The sequence below is a fragment of the Eleginops maclovinus genome, chromosome 15, assembly GCF_036324505.1.
Source record: "Eleginops maclovinus isolate JMC-PN-2008 ecotype Puerto Natales chromosome 15, JC_Emac_rtc_rv5, whole genome shotgun sequence".
Taxonomy (NCBI): domain Eukaryota; kingdom Metazoa; phylum Chordata; class Actinopteri; order Perciformes; family Eleginopidae; genus Eleginops; species Eleginops maclovinus.
Genome location: NC_086363.1, coordinates 17,965,752 through 17,992,457, shown reverse-complemented (window position 1 = coordinate 17,992,457; position 26,706 = coordinate 17,965,752). Strand labels below are relative to the sequence as shown.

The 26,706-nt window shown below is 39.6% G+C and overlaps 2 protein-coding genes across 2 annotated transcripts in view; both read right to left on the bottom strand.

Annotated features, from left to right (window-relative positions):
* LOC134876440 (beta-1,3-galactosyltransferase 1-like) overlaps positions 1–9,507 on the bottom strand; it is a 32,123-nt gene extending 22,616 nt beyond the window's left edge. The window contains exon 1 of the mRNA XM_063901363.1: positions 9,385–9,507. Coding sequence (XP_063757433.1) covers positions 9,385–9,434 — 50 coding nt within the window. The 5' untranslated portion in view covers positions 9,435–9,507. The remainder of the gene's footprint in view (positions 1–9,384) is intronic.
* A 14,338-nt stretch (positions 9,508–23,845) lies between these two features.
* Positions 23,846–26,706, bottom strand: part of ptchd4 (patched domain containing 4) — a 40,433-nt gene continuing 37,572 nt past the window's right edge. The window contains exon 3 of the mRNA XM_063902717.1: positions 23,846–25,521. Within this exon, the coding sequence (XP_063758787.1) occupies positions 23,846–25,521 (1,676 nt within the window). The remainder of the gene's footprint in view (positions 25,522–26,706) is intronic.

Here is a 26,706-nt window from a genome sequence, read left to right as displayed (position 1 = left end):
TCAAAAACTAAAAAGGGGCAAAAACCGGGGGGTTCAAAACCTAAGGGGACCCCCCCAAAAGAACAAAATTTTAAAAGGGGCCCCTAAAATTCAAGGCAAAAACCCCAACAACAAAACGCAAAAACCACAAAAAAAACAAAAAAAACCCCCCTACAAACCCAACAAACAATCCAAAACACAAAACAAAAAACCCAAAACCCCCCAAAGATAAAAGGGGGCCGTAAAGGGGGTCAAAATTAAAAGGTCAAAAAATAAAAGGGTTAAAAATTTAGTAAAAATTTCAGAAATTCAAAAATAAAAAGTCTTTAAAAAAGAGGAAAACAACTACAAATTTTTTAAAAAATGAAGGGAATAAAAATATAAAAAATTTAAAAATTCAAAGGGAAAACACTTCAACAATTTTAAAACCAAAATTCAAAAAAAAGGCAAAAACCCAAATTCAAAAAAAATTTAAAAAATCTCAAAGCAAAAATAAAAAGATTTAAAACATTTAAAGGTCAAAAAGTTTAAAATAAAAATTGAGGGTTTTCCATTAAATAAAAACCCCAAAATTTTTAAAAAGCTTGAAATAAAACATTAAAATTTAAAAACCCCTTTTAAGTTATCAAAAGGTCAAAAATAAAATAAACCCCAAGGGGGCAATAAAAAAAGAGTAAAACCCCCAAAAAGGGAAAAATTATAAAAATCATAAATTTTAAGAGAAAAAATTTTCAAAAAAACGTACAAACCTTATAAAAAAAAGTAAAATAAAAAGATTAAAAAACCCGAGAGCAAAAACCCCAAAAAAGGCAAAAAAACCCGTCTTCTCCCGGGTTTAAAAAATTTCAAAAAAAATAAGAAGTAAAAACACAAAATCAAAAAAAGAAAAAGAAAGTCCGACTTCAAAAAAAAAAAAAAAAAAAAAGGGGAAAAGGGGGAAAAAACCCAAAAAAAAAAAAATCCAAAAAAACCTTAAAGGGGAAAAAAAACTTTCCCGGAAAGTAAAGTTTTAAAAAAAAAAAAAAAAAAACCCCCACAAAAGGTTTTAAAAAAAAAACCCCAAAAAAAAAAAAAAAAAAAACCTTTTTTTAAAAAAAAAAAGGTAAAAAAAAAAAAAAAAAAAAAAACTAAAAAGGGAAAAAAAAAAAAAAAAACCCCCCAAAAAAAAAGGGGAAAAAAGAAAAAAAAATCTTGAAAAAAAGGGTCAAAAGATTCAAAATCAAAAAAGCTGAACCAAAAAAACCCCCCAAAAGGGGAAAAAAAAAAATAAAAAAAAACACCAAGAGGGCAAACATAAAACCAAAAAAAAACGAACGGGGGTCCCAAAAAAAAGGGCAAAACAAACAAACCCTAAAAAAAGGAAAAAAATAAAAAAAAAAAAAAAAAAAAAAAAAAAAACCTACAAAAAGGCCAAAAAAAAAAAAAAAAAAAAAAACCAAAAGGGAAAAAAAAAAGCTACAAGAGAGCCAAAAAGACTCAAAGGGGAAAAAAAGACTTAAAAAAGGGAAAAACGACACGAGGAAAAAACCCAAAAGATTTTACACCCAGGAAGGCAAATAAACCCCAAAACAAGGGGGGAAAGGGGGCTAGAAACAAAAACGGGCTAAAAGGGGATCAAATTTTTTTTTTCGAGCCCCCAGAGCAAATATCAGGGCCTTTTTACTCCAAAGAGTTTAAAATCGTTTTCAACGCAGGACCCCCCACAAAAAAAACCCCAAAAAAAGGGAAATTTTTTGAAAACGAACGAAAACCAAAAGGGGATCAAAACGACTACAGAGAAGTAAAAAAACGACGACAAAGAGAGCAAAACACTACAGAGGGAGCAAAACGACTACAGAGAGAGTCAGAACGACTACAGAGGGAGTCAAAACTTTACAGAGAGATCAAAATGACTACAGAGGGAGTCAAAACGACTACAAAGGGAGTCAAAACGCTACAGAGAGTGTCAAAACCGACTACAAAGAGAGTCAAAACGACTACATAGGGAGTCAAAACGACTATAGAGAGAGTCAGAACGACTACAGAGGGAGTCAAATTGCTCCACACGGATTCTCCATTCATCGCCAGGACCGGACACATAAACTCAGGGAGAGACAAGGGAGGAGGTGTCTGCTTCATGATTAACAACAACTGGTGCTCAGATGTGGAGATCATTTCTTCGGACTGTTCTCCCAGCCTAGACACATCATGATCGAATGCCGGCCTTTTTATCTGCCGAGGGAGTTCACATCTGTTGTTCTAACAGCAGTGTATGTTCCGCCGCACGCTGACAACAACACAGCACTGGAGGAGCTGTATGGGATTATCGACAGGACAGAGACTTCTCGGCCAGAGGCCGCATTTATTGTGGCCGGGGATTTTAACAGAGCCAACATGAAGAAAGTCCTGCCGAAATACTATCAGCACGTCAGCTGCCCACGCGTGGTGGAAATACACTGGACCATGTTTACACTCCTTTCCGGCATGGATATAAAGCCCTCCCCCGCCCCCCCCTTCGGCAAGTCAGACCACATATCTCTTCTTCTGCTCCCCGTTTACCGGCAGAGACTGAAGAGGGACCGACCTGTGACAAGGACAGTGCAGCGTTGGTCCGAGCAGTCTGACTCTGCTCTCCGCCACTGCTTTGGCATCACGGAGTGGTGTGTGTTTGAGGAGGACGATATAAACACACACACTGACGCGGTCATTTGCTACATCGGCAAATGCATCGATGACGTCGTGCCGCGGATTACTGTACGGACATTCCCAAATGAGGAAGCCCTGGATAAACGGCGAGGTCCGAGCTAAACTTAAAGCACGGGCCATCGCGCACTAGCGGCGGTGATTTGGATGAGTACAGGAATTCCAGGTATGCACTCCGGAGAGCTATTAGCAGTGCGAAAAGACAATACAGGGACAAGGTGGAGTCGAACTACAAGGGCTCCAACGCCAGAAATATGTGGTCTGGACTAAAACAATAACAGACTACAAAAGGACAACGAGTGGTGCTGAGGAAGTGTCTGAATCTCTCCCAGATGAACTGAACACATTTTATGCACGCTTTGAGAAGCCCCCTGCTGTGGAGGCACAAAAGGCCCAGGATCCCTGCTCACTGGTCTTAACCAGTGCAGATGTGTGTAGATCTCTGAAAAGGATCAACGCACACAGGGCTCCGGACCTGATGGCATCCCTGGCCGTGCTCTCAAGGTGTGTGCAGTTCAGCTGGCAGATGTGTTCACAGACATTTTCAATAGGTCACTGCTCCAGTCTGTAGTCCCCACATGTTTTAAAGAGTCCATCATTGTCCCTGTCCCCAAAAAGACAAAACCCATCTGCCTCAATGATTACCACCCAGTTGCACTCACCTCCATCATCATGAAGTGCTTTGAGCGGTTAGTCAAAACTTTTATCACCTCCTCCCTCCCTGACTCACTGGACCCCCTGCAGTTTGCCTACAGAGCAAACAGGTCCACGGATGATGCCATCTCCCTCACCCTCCACACTGCCCTCTCCCACCTGGACCAGAGGAACACTTATGTGAGAATGCTGTTCATTGACTACAGTTCAGCATTCAACACCATTGTGCCCTCCAAGCTCATCATTAAGCTCAGGGACCTTGGGCTCAACAGCACCCTCTGTGACTGGATCATGAGCTTCCTGACGGGCAGATCCCAGGCAGTGCGGATGGGGAACATCACATCCTCCACCTTGACCCTCAACACCGGAGCCCCTCAGGGTTGTGTGCTCAGCCCTCTCCTCTACTCCCAGTTCACGCACGACTGCGTGGCCACACACAGCTCCAACACCATCATCAAGTTTGCTGACGACACGACCGTCATCGGCCTGATCACAGACGGCGACGAGACGGCGTACAGAGAGGAGTCAGAGCCCTGACATCTTGGTGCCAGGACAACAACCTCCATCTCAACGTCAGCAAAACAAAGGAGCTGATTGTGACTACAGGAAGAGGCAGAGAGAGGCACACACACCCATCACCATCGACGGACTCCTGTGGAGAGAGTCAGCAGCTTCAGGTTCCTCGGGGTAAACATCAGTGAGGACCTGACATGGACACATCACACCAGGGTCATATCCAAGACGGCTCGACAGCGGCTCTTCTTCCTCCGCAGGCTGCGGAAGTTCAACATGGACTCCAGGATACTCTGCAACTTCTACAGGTGCACCATCGAGAGTATCCTGACTGGCTGCATCACACCGCCTGGTATGGCAGTTGCACCGCCCTCAACCGTAAGACTCTACAGAGGGTGGTGAAAACTGCTCAGCACATCACCAGGACGGAGCTGCCATCCATGGAGGACCTCTACACCCAGCGGTGTAGGAAGAAGGCCGGTAGGATATTAAAGGACCCCATCACCCCAGCAACACTCTGTTCTGTCTGCTGCCGTCTGGCAGACGGTACCGCAGCATCCGGACCAAGACCACCAGACTCAGAGACAGTTTTATACCACAGGCTATAAGACTACTGAACTCCTGAGCTGTGTGAATGTCTACTCACATCTTTTTATAGTACACACATACATATATATTATACACATCTGCCATACATATCTGTTTATAGTACACATATCTATATATTATACTACATATCTGCCATATACATCTGCTATACATAATATATGCATCTGCCCATACCTCCTCATTCAACAGTGTAAAGTATTTAAATACTCTCAATGTATTCCCCATATGTATATATTTCACATCCTCAAATCTTTATTGTTGATATTGTAAATATTCTTCTCTCTTTTTGCACTATTTTATTTATCTTATTTGCACCATGTATGTTGAGTTGTTGGAGGAGCACGTGACATAAGATTTTCATTGCCAACATATACGCTGTATCTGCTGTGCATATGACAAATAAAACCTTGAAACCTTGAAACCTTGAAACTACAAAGAGAGTCAAAACGACTACAGAGGGAGTCAAAACGACTACAAAGGGAGTCAAAATGACTACAGAGAGAGTCAAACGACTGCAAAGAGAGTCAAAAATACTACAAAGAGAGTCAAAACAACTTCATAGAGTCAAAACATCTTCAGACAGAGTCAAAACGACTACAAAGTCTCTACTAAAAAGAGAGGCAAAACGACTACAGAGAGTGTCAAAATGACTACAGAGAGAATCAAAACGACTAAAGAGAGAGTCAAAACAACTACAGAGAGAGTCAAAACGACTGCAGAGAGTCAAAATGACTACAGAGAGAGTCAAAACGACTTCAGAGAGAGTCAAAACGACTTCAGAGAGAGTCAAAACGACAACAGAGAGAGTCAAAATGACTACAGAGAGAGTCAAAACGACTTCAGAGAGAGTCAAAACGATTACAAAGTCTCGACTACAAAGAGAGTCAAAACGACTACAGAGGGAGTCAAAATGTCTAAAGAGAGAGTCAAACGACTGCAAAGAGAGTCAAAATTACTACAAAGAGAGTCATAACAACTTCATAGAGTCAAAACATCTTCAGACAGAGTCAAAACGACTACAAAGTCTCTACTAAAAAGAGAGGCAAAACGACTACAGAGAGTTTTAAAACGACTACAGAGAGAATTAAAACGACTACAGAGAGAGTCAAAACGACTACAGAGAGAGTCAAAACGACTACAGAGTCTCTACTAAAAAGAAAGGCAAAACGACTACAGAGAGTGTCAAAACGACTATAAAGTCTTGACTACAAAGAGAGTCAAAACGATTACAGAGAGAGTCAAAATGACTACAGAGGGAGTCAAAACGACTACAAAGGGAGTCAAAACAACTACAGAGAGAGTCAAAACGACTACAAAGAGAGTCAAAATTACTACAAAGAGAGTCATAACAACTTCATAGAGTCAAAACATCTTCAGACAGAGTCAAAACGACTACAAAGTCTCTACTAAAAAGAGAGGTAAAACGACTACAGGGAGTGTCAAAACGACTACAGAGAGAATCAAAACGACTACAGAGAGAGTCAAAACAACTACAGAGAGAGTCAAAACGACTGCAGAGAGAGTCGAAATGACTACAGAGAGAGTCAAAACGACTTCAGAGAGAGTCAAAACGACAACAGAGAGAGTCAAAATGACTACAAAGTCTTGACTACAAAGATAGTCAAAACCACTACAGAGGGAGTCAAAACGACTACAAAGGGAGTCAAAATGACTACAGAGAGAGTCAAACGACTGCAAAGAGAGTCAGAATTACTACAAAGAGAGTCATAACAACTTCATAGAGTCAAAACATCTTCAGACAGAGTCAAAACGACTACAAAGTCTCTACTAAAAAGAGAGGCAAAACGACTACAGAGTTTTAAAACGACTACAGAGAGAATCAAAATGACTACAGAGAGAGTCAAAACGACTAGAGAGTCTCTACTAAAAAGAGAGGCAAAACGACTACAAAGAGAGTCAAAACGACTACAAAGTCTTGACTACAAAGAGAGTCAAAACGATTACAGAGAGAGTCAAAATGACTACAGAGGGAGTCAAAACGACTACAAAGGGAGTCAAAACGACTACAGAGAGAGTCAAAATGACTACAGAGGGAGTCAAAACGACTACAAAGGGAGTCAAAACGACTACAGAGAGTGTCAAAACGACTACAAAGAGAGTCAAAACGACTACAGAGGGAGTCAAAACGACTATAGAGAGAGTCAGAACGACTACAGAGGGAGTCAAAACGACTACAAAGAGAGTCAAAACGACAACAGAGAGAGTGAAAATGACTACAGAGAGAATCTAAATGAATGCCTAAGGAATTTGGATATTGTGTACACTACGATTAATCACTGGCTGTGGCTATCGTGTACACCATTTTATTTTGTACATTGCTGCTAAATGTCCATCTCTGTATGCACCCAGACTTACCCATTGCTTTAACACCATCTTTATTCCACACTGACTGGCTGCTTTAACACCATCTTTATTCCACACTGACTGGCTGCTTTAACACCATCTTTATTCCACACTGACTGGCAACTTTAACACCATCTTTATTCCACAGATGGTAATCTCAAAGATACAAAACTGACCATGAAAAACAATAGACGCATTTTTTAAATGTCCAAAATAGCCACAAAAACAAACTGGGCTCACACAGAGTTTTAATAAGTTCCATTTGTTCCGTAAAATATTACAATGTGCTATCAGTGTATTTATTCACTGAGTATTTTGTGCCACTGCTGCTGCAGTGGATTACATATGAAACCAATAAAGGCGGGGAACATCTCAACATCAACATTTATCCAACCAAACAGGTTCTGGGTTAATATTACCAGCAATTTGTAATGTTCAGGTGTGCACACACACACACACACACACGCACACACACACACACACACACACACACACACACACACACACACACACACACACACACACACACACACACACACACACACACACACACACACACACACACACACACACCTCAAACTCAAGGATAGATTTAGTTTCCGGGGCTTTCGTTTTGAATCGATTTCTACTTTACTTTTGACTCACAGTGAGAATTAAAATAGTGCCGGATTATAATGCATAGTGACTTTATGTTGCAGAAATAATACATTATAGATATACTAAAGTACTGCACTTAGAAATTGAGGTACTTGTACTTCTACTACTGCTTCATACCATACTTATTTTATTATTTACTTTGGAGATTTGTATTATTAATATAAAATAACCCCCTTTACCAAGTGCAACACTGAAGAGATGAACACATTGATGCAGCAATAATTTCAAAACCATAATCAAAAAATATCTGTTTCTGATATTTTACTGAATCATTTTGGTACTTAAAGTATTTTTTATGGTAATACTTGTTTTACTTAAGTACAATTTTGAATGCAGTACTTTTACTGAGTACTTGTATAACAATCTGTATTTGTTGAAATGTTCTTTAATGCTTTTCATGTTTTATTAATACCTTTTTTATGGTGATTTATTTTCTTATTATTTATGAATTTGACTTTTCATTCATTTGCATCCTTCAAATGTCTTTGCTCTATAAATACAAATTATTATCGATCTTATTAATGAACTTAATCCATGTCCAGTGATTTTTATTTTCGTGGAGTAAACTGTGTATCATAAATATAATATTTAAATCTTCACGGAGACAATTTTACTTTCCAGAGTGTGTACATCTGGGTCTTTTATTGTGAAAGGTCTTACTTTGAACCTGATCATCAGAATCAAGAGAAATATTTCTTCATTTAGCTGAGACGTGTAACTTAAACCCTCAATAGTAGCAACAGTTTGTGACTTGGAAAAATAAATGATGCTGAACAACAATATGAATCCCCTCAGAGTCCAGGAGCGGGCTTAACTTCTCAGACCGTCCTCACCTGAGCCTCTGTTCTGCATCTCTCTGCCCGCTGTTTAAAAGCTACTCATAAACCTGTTCTACTCATCAGAGAAGTGAAATCGAGACCCATATGAACTCCCCTGGGCATGGAGATACCGAGAGAGAGGGGGAGAGGGAGTGTCCCCGCTGCTCCACACCTTCCATTGTTTACATTCAGAATAAAGAAAGGAACCAAGAAGTGTCTTTCTGAGGGTGACACACACCCACACACAGACACAAAATGCCCATATGTGTGTATGAACAGGTTTTACCTGACTTTACCACAGTAATTGATGGTGGGAGATGCGTCTCATTCCCTGGAAGATGTGTAATGTATGTTCAGAGACGGCTATGAAACCGAATGACTGCAGTGACTCAAGTTAAGCCTGACGACTTCACACCACAGGTTTAAACAACGAATCAATGACACACTCTCACAAAGTGTGTGTGAATAGCTCTTATAGGTAGAACATACAAAACACATGTTTATTGTGTATGGACTTTAGCTCAGTGTTAATTGGGTCATTAAATCTCCAACCACAGAAACACCAGCTATTTCCAGCTGATTATATTTCACATCATTAATCCAAATCTGCCAAGCAACTAAAGGGATTAAATACATGTAGTGGAGTAAAGTACACAGTAGAATAAAATGCAAATACTCAAGTAAAGTACAAGTGCCTCAGAATTGAAAGTGCAATAAATAGTTCATGATAAAAGCCCTCGATTTACACATACACTGCCTCTCTGTGAATCCTCTGAACCGCTGTTATATTTATAATACACTGTTTATTCCTCTTATACTATAACAATACACAACATTTATTACGTTATTCTCTATTTAACCTTAAATTCCTGTTTTTATCTCATTCTATCTTTTCATTTCTTAATACATACGTACCTCAGAATTGTACTTTAGTGCAGCACTTGAGTTACTTCACACCACTGGTTGAGAGGGTCACTTCAAAAAGGTAGTTTCACGTAATATAACCAGACCATTTTCTTTTGTATTACCTTTACATCAAATGCAAATAAGTCCAAGAGAAAATAAATACCCATCATCCTGTTTAGATCAGTTTAGTATTAGCCTTTACCTTAAATGAGACATGTCTGCAGTCCGGTGTTGAACTGGTAACATGATCATCACATCGGAACGGAATCTTGTTCTGCAGCATTCAAAAAACAAACTGTTTGAACAAAGCCCTGAGCAGAAGTTGAACCTGTTGACACCTGTAGCATAGTGTAGGTGATGTGAAGTCATGTGACCGTACTGTAGTTCCTTTACAGTCCAACATTAGCTTAGAGGTGGTGACGTGAAGTCATAATAATAAATAATAATTCATCTTATTTAAGGGCGCCTTTCAAAGTTCTCGGGGACACCTTACAGAGCATAATTAAAAACAAGCAACAGCAAAGGTCAAACAGTAATTCTAGACTAAAAAAAAACAAAGACTAAAAAACAACAATCAGTTTATAGAAACTGTTTAGGGAATAATTTGTGTAAGCTTGTAAACCTTTAGCTCATTTGCATCTCTTCTCTCTGTCCTTTTCTGACCTGGCTCAATGGCCTTGCAGGTGCTGTTACCTTCATTAAGGAGGGGCAGCCTGGGCTTTCGAAGCCTTGTTGTTCCCACAGTAGGTACAAGCTCATGCCGACCTAAGATTGGCTTTATTGTTTAAGGACAGCTAGCGCCAGTTTATTTGGACACAGATGCTCTGGTAAACACCTTATTTGTGACCTAGATGACAGTTTAAGTTAAACGTATTGTTAAAACCTCTTCCTATCCCTGAGATCTTCAGAGTCGGTTTGGCTACCGCTGTGGCAACTCGTGTCTACAGTAAATGTCTTGTCAATTCTCCGGCCGTAACTCCGAATAAACCCAACAGTGTTTTGCCATCAAGTTCCTGCTCTCCAGTGTCTCTCTGTTTCGTCTCCATTGCTTCAGAAGTTTCCACCACAGTAACTATGGCACAGAATAGGCCAGATTAAAAAGGTGGGTTTTCAGGCAGGATTTGAAGGTTGAGAGTGAGTCCATATTGCAGATGTCTTGTGGGAGAGAGTTCCAGAGACGGGGGGCATATTGGCTGAAGGCTCTTGACCCCATGGTGGTCAAGCAAGCAGAAGGTACAGTGAGTTGAAAGGCAGAGGAGGATCGGAGAGCACGAGAGGGAGTGTAGGTGTGGAAGTGTTCAGAGAGATATGGAGGTGCAAGAGTGTGAAGGGCTTTGAAGGTGAGGAGCAACATTTTAAAGCGGTATTTAACGGGGAGCCAATGGATTTGTTGAAGAACCGGAGTGATATGATCTATGGAAGGAGTTCTGGTGACGATACGGGCGGCTGAGTTTTGGACCAGTTGGAGTTTACGCAGAGATTTTTGAGGAAGACCGGAGAAGATGGAGTTGCAATAATCAATACGGGATGTAGTTCCTTTATAGCCAAACATTAGCCACCTTTAGCTGAGCGGTGGTGAAGTCATGTGACCGTGCTGTAGTTGAACGATACCAAAGTAAATACAGCACACAACTAAACTCCATAATCACTTTAGTTCCCATTGCACTAGTGTTTCAGCTGCAGTCGTTCTGTTGTTCTGTTTGGACCTCAGAAACTGTGAATGAGAGGAACCACAGGTTACTTTGGCACATTGGAATGCATTTTTATGTAAAGTATAATTCTAATAAAACTGACTTCAAACAAATATTGATCTGAGTGATTATTTTACAAGTAATCCAGTAATCGCAGTGCACTCGCCACAATGAGTGTGTTTGAGTGTATTGTACCTTTTACCATGTGCCATACCCACATAGTGACGACGTCTCCGTCACAAGTACCTAGTAAAAATGAAACAGCATGCAGAGTGCAGAAAATCCTCTAGATAGCGTCATTGCTCCTCCTCTGATGCTCCTACACTGCTCAGGCTCACAGGATGCAGCTTCAGCACCACAAGCAGGGACCGTAGCATTACTGAAATTATTTTTCAAGCTGTGAAAAAGGAATCAATGCCTGTATATTTCTTAACTGGCCTTTAAAATAGCTCACATTTGCTCTCTGTGGGAAATACATGATGTGCTGGTGTTATTTCAGGAGCTCTTGAGCCAAAATATATCATTGCTCTTCTAAGTATGCTCTGCTCTACCCTCCCACCTCCATTCATCTACTCCTTCCTCTTTACAGCTACTTCTTCCTTATCTCCTTCCTCCCTCCCTCCCTCCCTCCCTCCTTTCCATTTCTGTGATATCTGCACCCAAAAGGACTCTTCCTCGTTTTCTTTACATTTCGCCATTTTGCTCTTCTCCTTTTATCCCAGTGTGGGTGTAAGAAGAACAGGTGGGTGATTGGAGCTGGAGATTGCCATGTGTTCTTCAAAGAAGTAGCAGGGTGAACTTGCTGTAGGTGACGGTGGTGATGCAGGCGTCCGTGGTGGCCTCTCTGCTGTCGGCGTAGAGATCACAGTGGTAGCAGCAGAGCAGGAACAGGATGATAAGCAGCAGATAAAATCAGGAGCTCCCATAAATATTTCATTTCTGGAGAGATGCAAGGGAGAGAGTGAGAAGGAGTTTGTAAGAGCTGCTATTTGTCTTCTCTTTTTTCCTGCTCCAATCATCTGCATTTTCCACCTTCCTCCCGTTGTGCCAGATGGGCCTTTTTAATTATTGGATTGGCTTTTGGTAATTAGTACCAACGAGCTTTCCTGAAATGTCATACATTTCACAAGGGTTTGTCATTCCTTTTTCTGCCCAACATATATAAATGAACATAAAAAACAGGTTTCAATCATCCTCCCAGATTCTCCAAGTGCGTCCGACTCAAGTTTTCCTTCACTTTTCTTCTGAAATATATTTCCTAAATTGGTTTTAGGATAATGATATAACTTCCACAGTTCAGTTGGGTTAAAATCTGGTCACTATGAAGGTCATAGAGCATATTTCATATCATTTTCATACCTATCAAACCTTATACCTCCTGAAACTATGGCAGCCTCTGCATTTTTAAATACTCTTACTCGTTTGTTTTGAGTTGTGCTTTTAATCTAGAACCTCATGCTATTGCTTAAACAAAAAAACTGATCAATATCAGTATATGAATATCAATATAAGTGAAAGGTTTATTATGATATTAAGGCAAAACAATATTTTTCCATGTTTCAAAGGTTATTATGTAAGACAAGCTAACCATATCCCTGCCAATACACTATCATCCACTGTGCTGTGAGAAGAATCACCCTATGTCTCAATTTGTATATCAGTCATTTTCCTCAACCTATCCCCTTCTCCATGTTCCTCCTTTACAGTTTTAACATTGTAGGCTTAGTAAAATTATATATTTTACGTTGTTACTTGAAACATTGCACTTTATCACAACATAAACGTATATTAGTAACAAAAATGTTCTTGTTAGAATGCGATATGGATCTTACGTGGGAGCAAAACCCTTCTGTACCATGAAGATGAGACTAAAATTATCTATATTGGTGTGTTCCAAGGTGATAAATACTAGTTATTTGGCTGAACTGACCCTTTGAATTCATCTGATGCTTTTATTAAAGCATGAAACAGCCACCATTTGATCATAAATATCCTACACATCAGACCCAGCTAGTTGAAATGGATTGAAATAAGTTATTGTTGCTTTTTTGATGATTGCACTTACAGACAAAGCTACAAAGGCTCTTAAAATAATTATAAAATAAAAAAAGGTATTATTCCTGCTCTAGGAAGAATCAAGCCCCTTTTAACAAATTCAATAGATAAAAGTTGAGACGTAAAAATGGATTTTTTTCCTGGCAGAAATTGCCTTTCAAACAAAATAAATTGAGTTCAAGAAATCTTTGACAATGACAATGTTGAAATCTTTCTGAATTAAAGAAAATCTCCAACAATCCCTTTCCAAATCCTACATTTACTATGTTTCAGAATCCCACTTAAGGAAAGGCGGTCTCTAATGTTCCTCATATTTAGTTAGTTATTGTGGGAGGGAATCTCGCAATCCTTTTTTACAGTCTATTAATAGCAGAATAACAGTCTAATACTCTTCCAAATATGCGTTAAATTGAACAAATATTTAATGTTTTATGGCTCTGTCGTGTATCATGTTAGCCATCCTTACCCAGGCTGATACTGTGGATGCCTCTAACCTTGTTTTATCCAGGGAAGCTTTGCTGAGTACAAACAACCTGTTTCAGCGTCTTCCAACTTCCCACTTTAATCATCTGACAAGTTCACACATGGAAGCTGCCAAGTGAAACCTGCATGTTCTTCTATTTGTCAAAGAGCAGCACCACTGGAGTAGTGAGTTAATTTGCTAAAGGACATCACTATCATTGATATTGGTTGAATAAAAATGTACAGGTAGCTGCTTATGGTCGTTTTAGTTTTAATTTGATTTATATTTGCCTATCGTTGACAGTAAATATGAAGCGCTGGTCATCATTTCTGTCAAGGATAATCGAATGGAATGCACTGAAGCAATATTTCGCTCAAGAAAACATACAGACAAAGGACTAGACATGGACTTGGTCTGTACCCTCAAAAAAACCAAACATAATCGACATGAAAGGAAAATCCACTCAAAGTTGTTTCTTAGACAAAAGTTATTTTAATGAAAATCATGTATTTTTCTGTCCAGTAAAAAAGATTGATCATATGCATACTATTTATTTATTTAACATAGCAGGCAGTAGAAAAAGGAGTTTACATTTAAAATATCTGGAGCATTCAAAAGCATATTTCTTCTAATAAATTGACACTGAGACATTCCCGTACATCATCATCATCATCGACTAACTATGGTTCTACTTTTGGCTGGTCTCATCATGTGGTGGTTGTTCAGCTCCTCGCTACAAGAGGAGTCGATACAGTGTGCAAGCCCGGGCCAGAATTTGAACGTCCAGGGCCAATGTCAAACCTTGGCTGGTTGGAAGATGGTGTGATGTGCCAGGTGAGCTCAACCAGGAACTGAAAAGCTTTAGAAAAATAATGTGGGATAATATTTGGAACCAGTCGTACAGATCTAAAACTACTTTTTTTTTAGGACGTCCAAAGGGAGATTTCCAGCTAATGGTTATTTTCCAAGTTGTCTGCATTTATGGAAGACTTTGAACAAGTTGTTCATTTGCTGCTGATTTGTGTAGCTGATGCTGACATCTGAGAGCCATGAGAGTGCAACAGGACAACCATCACAAAAACGCACATAAGATTATTATGCTTACATCTAATTGTCACTGGATATAATAAGTGTACTTGTTTGTTTAACTTCTAATACATGGTCGATACATGGTTTTGCAGTAGGGAGTAATTTACGGTTAATATAGTAGAGATATTGGTGTAAACCCATTCGTGACAATCAATGGTTTGACCAATCAGGCCACTCTGACTTCTCATTTAAGACTTGTCACTTTTATAATTCGTCTTTCAAAAACCAGGCTATTAGTCTATCCAATATTGTTGCAAATAGGTTTAAATCATAATAAGAGGAAAGCCTGATGTGTCTGATACGGAGGCCAAATGGTGGTATTAACGTTTGCGCCTAGGCATATGATAAAATATTGGTATTTGGCGCCCCGAGAATGACATAAATCTGGTGAAGATGCGGTATGAGTGGAAATGTTAAGCTGCCTTCACATAATCAGCCGGAAAGAGCTCCACGCTGACGTTGCCAATGTGTTTGGGTGGAAGCGCTACTCTCGATGATGTGCAGCGCTCCAAATTGTCAGCAATTGCTGCACTCAAAGTTCAAATTACACCTTGTTTACTGTTGACCTTTTGTAGAGCAACCAATAAGGTAACAGCTGTATGTAGCAACGCAAGCTAGCAGTAGCGGCACCCATAGAATCGGAACTTTCCTAGCTTTTTTACGGCAAGGCTCTGAGCCCAACCTCATGGTGAGCAAAGAGCAATTCGCATAGCATGTGAAGGCAGCTCTAGGGTTAGGGTTAGGACCAAAACGGAGAGTAAATGATTCACTATAAACATTTTGCTGGCTCAATGTGGACATACTCTATGGTCAGATAGCAGCATTTCTTTTGTCCATACTCCTTAAGAATAACTAAATATACAATTAGAATTCCAATGGTAACAGAAGGGGCCTGCAGAATATTTCCACTCCTTTCTCCCCATCATCATTCCATTATCTGTTGGAAACATTGCACAATGATAGTCACAAACTGTAAAGTAAATAAATTATAAAGGTTCACAGAGCACTCACTCACTCACATTAAGCAAAGGCTGGTGGGCCCTCAGTCCCTAGTGATATACATGAATATACTCTTCGACTCTTCACTGCAAGGACTTCTTTTAGGTTAGGCAAAAGGAAAATAATTATATTGATGTAATTATCACAGCAGTTCTCAGTCCTACTTTAAAATATGTCAAAGAACAGCGATCTAAATTAAACATGGATACATTAAAAGGTAGGTAGTAATGCTGAGAAGATCATTGATTTCCTAACGTTTTTATTTATAGGTTTGAAGGGTATGGGGAAACTGCAGATGTATTACATAACAAAATAAATAATGCATCTATAGAGAACGGATTGGTGCACAGCATGGGAGCACACACTTCAAGGCTAGGGCCATGCATGCACAATGATGATGACACAAACATATAGAGGGGGAGACTCTGGGAAGGAAGCCGCTGAGGAGGAGAGGATGGGGAGGGAGGGAGACGGTGGTGGGGAGGAGAGGAAAAAGGAAGCATGAATAATCCATAGGAGAATCACGACAGGATTAAGACAAGGTGGGAGCCAAAAATATCCCCGGCCAAAAGAGATTGGCGCAATAACGCTGCAACAGAGCACAACACGACAGCAGCCACTCCTGCTGCCAGTCGCGGTCAGCTCAGGAAGTAAAACGTTAGGGGATTAGAAAAAGCCACTATGATGTTGCTGTGTACTGTACAACTTCCAGTGTCATGCAGTTTAAAGCATCTACTTCCTCTACTGCCTGTAAAACCTTTGGTAAATATACCATCAGTGTAGCACAAACTCTTTCACAAAAGGACATTTGCTCAGTTATAAAGATGTTTTTCTCTGAACCCAAACCCTGCTAAAGTCTGACATTCTACAGCAAAAATACAACATAATGTAAAAGCCATTTAATTGGTTGTTTAAGGGGAACTCCAGGAAGTCGAATGTACTTGTCATGGAGAGAACTACTCGAGAAATCCGATGTGTGTCTTGGCTGACTTAAAGATCCCCTACTATACTCATTTCCGACAATATTACAGGTCTCAGATATATACAAAACTTCTCTCTGAAGTGTTTGGCTCCAAACACCAAACAGATCATTGTAGCATGCCATAAACCCCTCTGTTTCAGCCCTGTTCCAAAAGTGCTGATTCTGTGTTTAAATTCTAATGAGCTGCTGCTGGCCACGCCCCTCTGAGAAGCGATTGGTTTAAAAAACGTTATGGTAAGCGAGTGCAGAAAAACACGCAAAACTAAGACCGATCTGATTTCCCCGTTAATATAAATCTATGCAGAGCTGAATGCTGGTCTAACAGCTGAGTGAGCATATAAGGAATGTTAACAGTGACAATCAAACTTCATTCTTTAGGAAAATAGTAAACCAATATTCCTCTGCAGTGACTGTTGCAAGATGAGCAGCTATGAGAAAGGCATTAAGACAGCAATTACAGCTGTAAATTCCACAGTATTGGAACAATATCAATATCAAATGACCATTCAATACATTTCTTACCCTCTCCTGTTCAAACACAACTCAAACCACCAACAGCAATTGACACCCTTGTCATCTCATCACAGTGTATATTTACTGGTTCAAAAGACATACTCAGTCATGTACTTCCCCTTAAACATACCATCCTCTTCATTGACATATTGGAAAACAAATGTAAGGCATAGCCACCAGTAATATAAATAGCACAGACTTATGAAGCTACCAGGCGCTTACTATGCTTAAAAGAGAAATACCACCCATATTGCGAAACCCCTCTATTCATCATGATCATGACAACCTCAAAACCAGAAGTGAAGCAAATGAGAGAACGTTTATCTACACTACAGTTGGTTACGATTAAACTACACCATGTTCATACTGCTCATAATGTCCCAGTGTTTCACAAGACATTCTTGGTGGTATTTTCTGCAGTACATTTCTTTCTTATCACAAAATGCCAATTTTCTGGCTTATGGTATATATATTGGCAAACTTTCGATATACAGAAGCCACGGTAACTAGAATAACTGTTTAGGTAAATCAATCACATATTAATAATCTTTCTAAGGAAATTGGAATCAGTAGGGAACAAAACACTTTGACACAATTGATATACTTTAGATTAGTTGCTCAACCTCTTTTGCTACATCATGGCTAATAGCCTATGGTGTTTCATGCTAGCTTACCTTTAGTAACCTTTAGATAGGTGTTACTAAATAACAGGCATTACAAAGTTAGTTTAACAACTATTAATATGTTCAGCTGTTTTAGCTGTTACATTAAATTGAAGCATCACTGACTTGATGGCTCTCAAATACCTGTCCTACTTTGATCTTTATGTGCTCTTTATTCCATAACTGTCACTTGTAGAGTTGACAGCCTCTGTTAAGCTAATGAAACATGCTAATGTCTTATTTTAAAGAATATTCTAGGAACCAATCTACTATCACATTTAGTAGCTGGTTTAATGTGACATACTTTTCCTACATTTCTAATTCAATTCTGAAAGGTTAGCCTTCCAAAAGATTATGACTTGATAATGACACCTGTTAACAAACAGGTGATATGGACTTAAAAGTCCATATCACCCGACATTGTAACACCATGTGAACATTCTTCAATGCATTTAAAGATTATTTCTTTTGTGGTTTTAGGAAGTACTGATCATGCAACTACTGACTAAACTTATTTAACTGAGTGGTATTCCCTTCTAAGACAAAGTATACTGTGTAAGGCTCAAACTATGGCAAAGTCAAACAGAGACATGGACAACTACAGACATGAATTGTATTATTATTCAAAGTGTTTAAGTCACAAAACACAAAATCGGATGAGTTTTAGACCACCGATTAGACAATGTTGTATTGGCAAGCATAGGGAAACAGAGGCACAAAACTTGCTTTTGACAGCAATAATAACCAAATGGTATTGCTGTACTTTGCAGTATTAAGTATTTCAAATGAAATGGATGGGTGGGTGGCTGGGCGGACGGACGGACGGATAGACGGACGGATGGATTCCCATATTGCAGTGTGTGAAGCAAAAAGTGCATGTTTCATCAACAGGAATTGGACTCAAATGGGACAGAAGTTACGGAAATAGCCTTACTTTGTTTTGACCTAGTTACCTTCTACACACATTGAGACTTTATGAAAAATGTTAAAGTAGGATCCATTAAATAACAGGTTTGACGGATGGGGGCAACTTAGTTTGTTGACATACAAGATAGATGAGTTGCAATAAAACAACAATTCACCCTCGGAGGCTAATGTTGCAATGTAGGTTATTCGACAAGCTAAATAGAAATATTGTGCAGTGATGATCATATATTGCACTTATTAATGAAAAAACAAATAGATTTTGAGGTAACCTTGACTTACATCCAATCTGATAAACATGTGTCATAACAATACTTTAGCTTTAATGTCACAATAACTGTGACAGCACAACATATAGCTTATAAAGTGAGTACAGTGAAACTGATTTGTAAGGTAAAAAAATCTGCAACACTTAAGGAATTAAGGTCACCTTTATAATTTTTTTAAAAGGAATGGTTGGATATATGAAGTTGAGAAGTAAAGTATTCTTAGTGAAAACAAAACATGTGAAAATAGCAAAACCACCAATCCTGTTTATGAGTGCCTGACAGTTTATTTGTTTCATGCTATAGAGCTCTTTTGCTGAGATGTTAAATACGCAACTGAGAAACGACCTACAAATGTACTTTTTAGCTCTTTATAAATGCATTGGTATTCCCTGTTTAGGTGAAATCAGTAAATTACTATAATGTAACCCATTAGAAACAGGGTGATTTTCAGTGGACTGAGTGCTAAAGGTAGGGTAGGTAGTTCAACAAGAATTTCAAGAAAGATGAGATTTGTTCAGGTGTTTTTAGTGGATTTGTTGACAGGAGGAACATTTTTGTAAAATGCCAAACTCATCCTTTAAGTTGTGGGTCAAAAGAAGACAAATCACACGTTGATGATGTGATTTTATATATTGGATATGTTTTAAATATTGGATATTGCATGCCACTTCCATAACCCATTAGTAAGACCCAGTGTTTGGCCTTAGAATAACTATTAGATTCTAATCTTACTATTTAAATACACAGGAGTCCAATCAGACAATATTGATTAGCATTGGCTATAATGCTAATTGTAGGAAATCTGAAACATGGTAAATGTGCAGGTTAAAGCAATAACATGTTGCCTAAGAATTGACCAAGGATATCTTGGAATGATGAGCCTAAAAGTAAGCCTAAATAATAAAACATTTTCGGCCGAGATTGACCTCATGTAATAGCTGTATTTCAGACATAAACGGGAGATTCTATTCAAATTCAGATATTTTTCTAAGCTTGGTTTTAATGTGATTATAACACAGCCTGATAGAACGCTGTTGTTTTAAAAAGGGCTGTTGAGTAAAGAATTACTGTATCTTAAATATGAGGGCGAATAGTAGAGAATATTAAGAAGTCAAGACACACAAACAAACCATAAAGTGATGGCCACAGTTTCCGGTATAAAAACGTGAATCATCAACAGACATTGACACTGCATTGTGCAAGAAATAAGATCTAGTATACTGGTAACATTCCACTGTTTATTACTGGCCTACTGTGTTCAACTTTTTTCCCTTTTTTATTCTTTTTTTAAGAAAATTCTGTCATTAAAAATCTTTCTATAGTATATTCTTTTCTTAAAAAATATAGAAAAGTGTAATTTACAGTTATTTTACACATGAAATAACCTCTGGCTTCTGTCTTGGCACAGATATGACTACATTTGTTCTTTTGCAGCACATAGTGTTACAGAATATGCATCGAAACAACAAACATAAGTCACTACAGCGTAGCAAAAATAAAGAATACGCAGACTTCATACAGGAAAATTAAATGCATGCATACATACATTACAGTGCCATGCAAACACAGTTCATTTTGGGTATTAAATTAGTTAAGATTTGCATTTCTTTCCCGTGTTTCAAACATTTCATGCCTTCTTGCTATACATACATGACATGGCTTTTACATAATGTGACATTTACTGCAGCAGCTGCATGAAGTAGCCTGCCAAAAAACTACTACTTTCCAAGCATGGTTTGGTAAATAAAAATTGTAAGGTTCTTATCATTGACAATTCAGCATTTAAGATTACTTTCTAACTCCACAAAAGCAGCAAATGTGGTGACAGGTAATTCATGACTCTTTTTCACCTCTGCCTCTTATTTTGTGGGTGGGTATAAGTGGGTTTAATAGCCTTTTTCCACTTGATAATGTCAAACTATCCCTCTTCACGCTAAAAAGAAACAAGACAGCAGTGCCCCCTTAGTGATAGCCCCTTAAAACCAGCCAATCCCCTAAAAGCATATTAACTGGTCTGAAATCAGCCACGTCTGCTCTTATACCCGGCCTTTCTATCGCGTGCCACCGGGTAAGATCTGCCTGCAAGAGGTCAGCCTAAGATTTGTAACCATCAGAGCTGCTGACCTTGAGTGTCTTTGTATCGGGACTCCAGCATAGATTCTAATCGCGCCTTCGCACATGTAGATAATACTGTGTACCCTCTGGGGAGGTGGGAGCCATTTTAAGACTGAACATTGAAGAAGGGTATTTGAGGAGTGGACATTTTGAGATGTTATTTGAAGCATTAGGTCAAATTATACTTATTTATTACATGGACTAGACCAGCTCAGGGCCTAAATATTTCATAATTAGTCTTCCAAAATGTTTCTGATAGACAGCCGAAGTCTCAACGTCACTTCCAGGATGGTTCTGTTCCACTGTTTTGCAGCTAAATGTTTTTGAGGTTAACTATCCACAGTCTAGGATCAGTGTTTTTTTTGTAGTATGTGCTATTATTTAACCCTTGATAATTGAACAAAAGTTTAAAGATTGATTTTGTTTAAATAAATAAAAAAAGGTAGAAGCTATAGTTAGCCATTTTTTGTACATCATTGTAACTGTTTATTCCTAAAGTAGTATATGTCAGTCAAGATTAATGTTCAGCCACAATAGTCTTAGGCTTGGGGGAATGGAATTCATTGAAGCAGCACTTTTTGGTCACATGAAGGCGCATGAACATGCTGGACACAACATATTGATGAATTACCAGCATGTATTTGCAAGCAAATATTTAATAACACATACAGCAGTTATTGATAAAGTTGCTCAAAATTGGATTGGTGTCCCAAATTCACCCTAGCTATTCTCCCAAACTCTTTTTTGTGTCAACAAACTTCTGAGGAACATATGTTGGCTCTTTTTCATTCTAAATATACCAACTCTTTCTGTCTGCTGTTTGTACCTGGGAAGAGTTTATCAATAATAAATGTCAAGAAAAAAGGTTGCTGGAAACAAGGTGGCTGAAAGTAGTGAGTGAATCATACCGGCCCAAAAATAATAGGCTTAAAGACACTAAAACGCTCTGCAGAGCTGAGGGGATTTTTGTGGCAATGTCTTTTGAGCCATCTATACATGTAGCTTAAAAGGCTGGAAAGTACTAAATTGACAATGATTTTGCATTGTTTTTAAAACATACCATCCATGTCTACATAAAATATAGCTATAGTTGATAGCAACCAATCCAGGTTTCCCCTCTACATCATGGCCGCGCCCCATTTACGGTGAAAACATTTGCTGTAATTTCACTGGCGATAAATACAGTCTAAGGATTTGACTAATCACATATAAAAATGAAGAATGATGTGCATCTACGAGGGCACAGTTACGATAGACAGTCAGCAAACGGTTACATAATGTTATTGTAGATCGATGATCGGGATCCCGTCAGTCTGCCGGAGGACTACTGGCAGGCAGCTGGTTTAAACTTAAACTGGGATTTCCTTGGCTTGTCAGTGTTTTATATTTGAATGCAGTGACTACAGTCACTACTTTGACTTTTATCATAACTGTGTGCATAGACACTTTGAAGTTATTGTGGTTAGCATCATAATGTCGCTGTGAAGTTTCCTCTTTCTTACCGTCCATTTTTCCAACTAAAAGTAAAACAAATGGTAACTTTGGATGTTTTGTTGTTGTTTGACATGCAATACATGACCCTGCAGCTTTAAGCATTATCAAACCATTATTTTCACCAGAAAGTGGGCGGGCCGTTGCCAGGCTGTGACGCAGCGCTGCTCTTGTCGATATTGTAGGGCTTGATTTATAGTAATTATTTCATTGTAAATGTCAAATTTTGCATGAGGTTTTCTTAGTTCTGGAACAAAACCCGAAGGTGATGGTTTCACTTCGGCTCTCTATCAGTATTGACATCATTCAGATATGGTGTACGTAACAAAATGTGCCTCACTGTTTAATTTAAAGCCTGCATTACAATCTTCTTCACGAATCTGAACGACATTAAATAGCAATCATTTAAATTAGCTTAAATAATTCATGATCCATGTTGACTTATATGAAAGGTTAAACTAACTGAGAATTTTTTGTTGTTATAGAACTCTGTCAAACTAAAATAAATCTATACACTATTTGGCACCACTGCTAGGTTTGGATAACATTCAGAACAATTACCAGTGCCATGCCAGTAAGCTTTTGTAAGTTGATCACAAAGACATTCATTCTCTCACATAGACTTCCCATTGTTTTCAACCTGCCATAAAGTTCAATATTTCATGCCTCGGAAACACTCTTCACTTTTGGTTTTACAGGTCCGGTGCAAAAGCAGTTTAGGATTAACTTAAGTCATACTCAGGCTTACTGCTTATTCAAATACTGCTGCACAACAGTCCCTTATCACTTCCTCGTCGTATGCTGCAGCTCACTGCAGTTGCTTTAGACATTGCATACAACTTTATTTAACCTCTGGAATAGAGCAGACATATCTCCTGCTTATATTAACCGTGGCTGTATTCACACAATGCAATGTGCAAGGTAACTCTTCATAATGGACACAGTGTATGCCATCTGCCCTGTTCAGCTGTTAAGCTATTGTATCTCTCACAGAAAAGCATTTGGTGTGCTTTTCACAGTTCCTCTCTTTCCACAGAATTTGGGGTAGTTTCTTTTTGCTGGGTGTGAGGAGTAAGGTGCGTGCACAGTCGTCTCCTGCACAAGTGGTTAGCAAAGCGTAAGTCCTATAACAACTTCTTTGTATACCAAACAGTTGGGAAAGAGATTTAGAACCATGTTGCAGTTTGTGCAAATGAGATACGCTGTCCAGACTGAAGGACTGAATGCCTAACCAGTGGGTCCGCGCTCTACTCCAGCCAGCTTAGCTGCTATTGTTTGGGAGTTCCCACTCCGAGGGGACATCTCCAACTCCCCTGCACCTTAAGAGGCGCTTTACCATTGGAGAACACCTCATATCCACCAATAACTGACGGATAGCCACAGATACTCAATGCTAAATCTACAAACTACTCAGACATTTGTCACATGATCAGGATTTTCCCTGACTTCAATGCACTCTATCTCTTCTCTTTCTCTTTCCCTCTCCCTCTCCCGCTCCCTCTCCCGCTCTTTGCGCTTGGCCCTTTTCTTTTTCTTGTGTCTCTTTTTGGATGGCGGGAAGAAGGTCAGGAAGACGGGCAGGATGACGAAGCAGTGCAGCACGGTGCAGCCCGCAATGAGAAGGGAGCACTTGAACAGTGTGTAGGTCAGATTGGAAGGCACAAACACCAGGGGCATGATCCCGATCACGAAGCAGGATGTGTTCTGCAGGATTGCCGCCCCGTGCTCCTCCAGTGCCAACTTGATGCATTGCGTCCTAGTGTGCTCAGTGGCTAGCACAAAAGTGTACAGGTGTGGTGCACAGTGATCCATGGCGAAGTTGAGGGTATAAATAAGGCACAGGATTGAGATGCTGTCCATGCCAACGTTCCAGAGGGTCATCAAACCCAAGACGCCCAGCTCCACGGACGTTACTGTGAGAATTAGCCAGAAGTTACCCAAGGGGTTGATGACCAGGAAGAAAGTGAGGATGAGGATTGTGAGTACGCTGAAGCCTGAGGTCAGGATAGGCGAGATGACAGAGGAGCTGTAGCGGTCCATGAACACAAACGTAGGATTGAAGGCAATGAACTTGATGCTGTTGATTAGCATCAACGGACGAAGCTTTTCCAGAAGCTCCACCACCTCCTCTCGCTTCTTCTCCGTCGTCCGGGCCACCAAATACATCCGAGAGGCGATGATGTCGTACTCATCGGTCTCACGGTTCTTGGAGAATATGATGTCCTCAGAGAAGTGCTGGTACTCAGGGCTGCGCAAAAAGGAGCCCTTGAGTATTGTGATGAAGTCACCCTTGGTTGATGCACTCACATTCACCACCCGCAGGTAGTGGAAAAAGTTGTCCATCCAAGAGATCTTGTTGAAGCCGTGACTCAAAGTCTTCAGGTGCTCCTGCACCGTGGAGTTCCAATACTCGATGGGTTCGTAAATGTAAAACCCAATCACGGGACTATAGTTACTGAAGTATTTCTGCTGGGTCTGAGCATACGAAACACTCGGAGAGTTACTAGCTAGCAGGTTCACAATATTGGATCCATCACTGATTTGTAAACATCCCATGAATGAGAAAGATGCGTAGATGAGATATAGAATGACCACAAAGGGTTTGACATAGGTGTTGGTAATCCATTCTGTGTAGTGCTCACGCAGGAAGTGCTGGATGAAGTGATTCTGATAGGGGACGCTGTCATGGTGCGTGGACAAGTCATGGCCATCACTCATCATGGTTTTAAACCACGTGGGCTGGCGGTCCAGGTACTCCACTGAGGGGATTTTACAACAGAAAACGCTGTGGTAGCGGTTCTGCTCCAGTTGTCCGGCAAACACCAGGCAGGAGCCGTAGAAGGAGAAAACATAGAAGTAGTTCACCAGGATGGCAACGCACATGCTCTGGCAGAAGATTTTCACCGACTCGATGTTGGTAAAAGGACTAGCTCCCATGCCGAATGTGATGATGTAGAGTGAGCTGGTCATGGTGTAGCACACCATCACATCAGCAAAAGCGTCTGCCACACGCTCCTTGAAGGGAAGGTTCTCCCTCGTTCTCCTCCAGCCTGCCAGCAACTCAAACACCCCTTTGGTTCCATGGCCTAAGAGAAAGAGAGAACATCAAGTAAGAATTCTGTTTAAAAGTATGTATTAGCAGTATGTATACAATCACAAATTTGCCCATTTGAATAATATACCCCATACCTAACTCTAACCCTAATCCTTATCCTTAACATGGGACCTATTGTCGCATATAATGCTCCAAATGTTCCTTTTCAAGAAGCATTGCTTGATACACAAACCAGGGAAAGCTCTTATAGAGAGGTGCTTTGATTAAGTATTTTTGTTGGCCAACACAACACAACCTTATCCTGCCGAACAAAACAAGTTAACACCAATTGTTTTTGTGTAAATGCGATCGCCAGCAGTAAAGCCAATGTAATGCTATAAACACATCAGGATCACATGGCTGCACATCACCAACGCTAAGCCAAAGGCGCACTTGTGTCAGTCTGATGGCGCTTAGTCATTTACTGAGTGAAACACCGTTTCAATGACAAGGACATTCAAGAGTTAGGTAATAAAATTGTGTTAACCTAACATCTTATTTCAGGCTTCTATCTAAAATCACATTCAAAAAAACATTCACTGCAAGACAAGGGAACCAGAAGTGGTGAAATGTTGTTACCGCACCAATCTTTAGTTGAAAAACAGGAAACCCTAATATTTTAGGCAATTAAATACAGAGAGCAGGTAACCTGTACATTTTCTGCCTAAATATAAAAGCAGTAAATATGTCAGGGTATCTGCTGATGTCAGCTGTTTTATATAACCCACAGAGACCGCCATGAACAATACACCCTTAAATACAATAGTGCCAATGTACTGTAATTTTTGGTGATACAGCATTACCAGTAAGGCACCTAAACAGTTTGAAACTACAGATTGAAAATTAAATTTGAACATCCTTGGATTAACTCCACTAATAGAGCAACTGGGTTAGTGTTTCTCTTCATATCTGAGATGGAGCTGTACACAGTCCTCTCTACCGTGCACCAGTGAGCAGCATCAAAATCTGTCCGCTGCAGGCCCATTCATGTGAGTCAAATCTGTGGGATTTTCACCAGTAAAAAATATAGACATGAATACCCAACGTTCAGTAGTGCAAAATCTCCCACACAGGAACACCCGCCCACCCACGCACACTGTTCATTTATTTGTAAAATGCCGGAGCTGCATTTCTGATGAGGGGGAAAAGTGCTGCGAGGGAATGTGGTATAAATTTC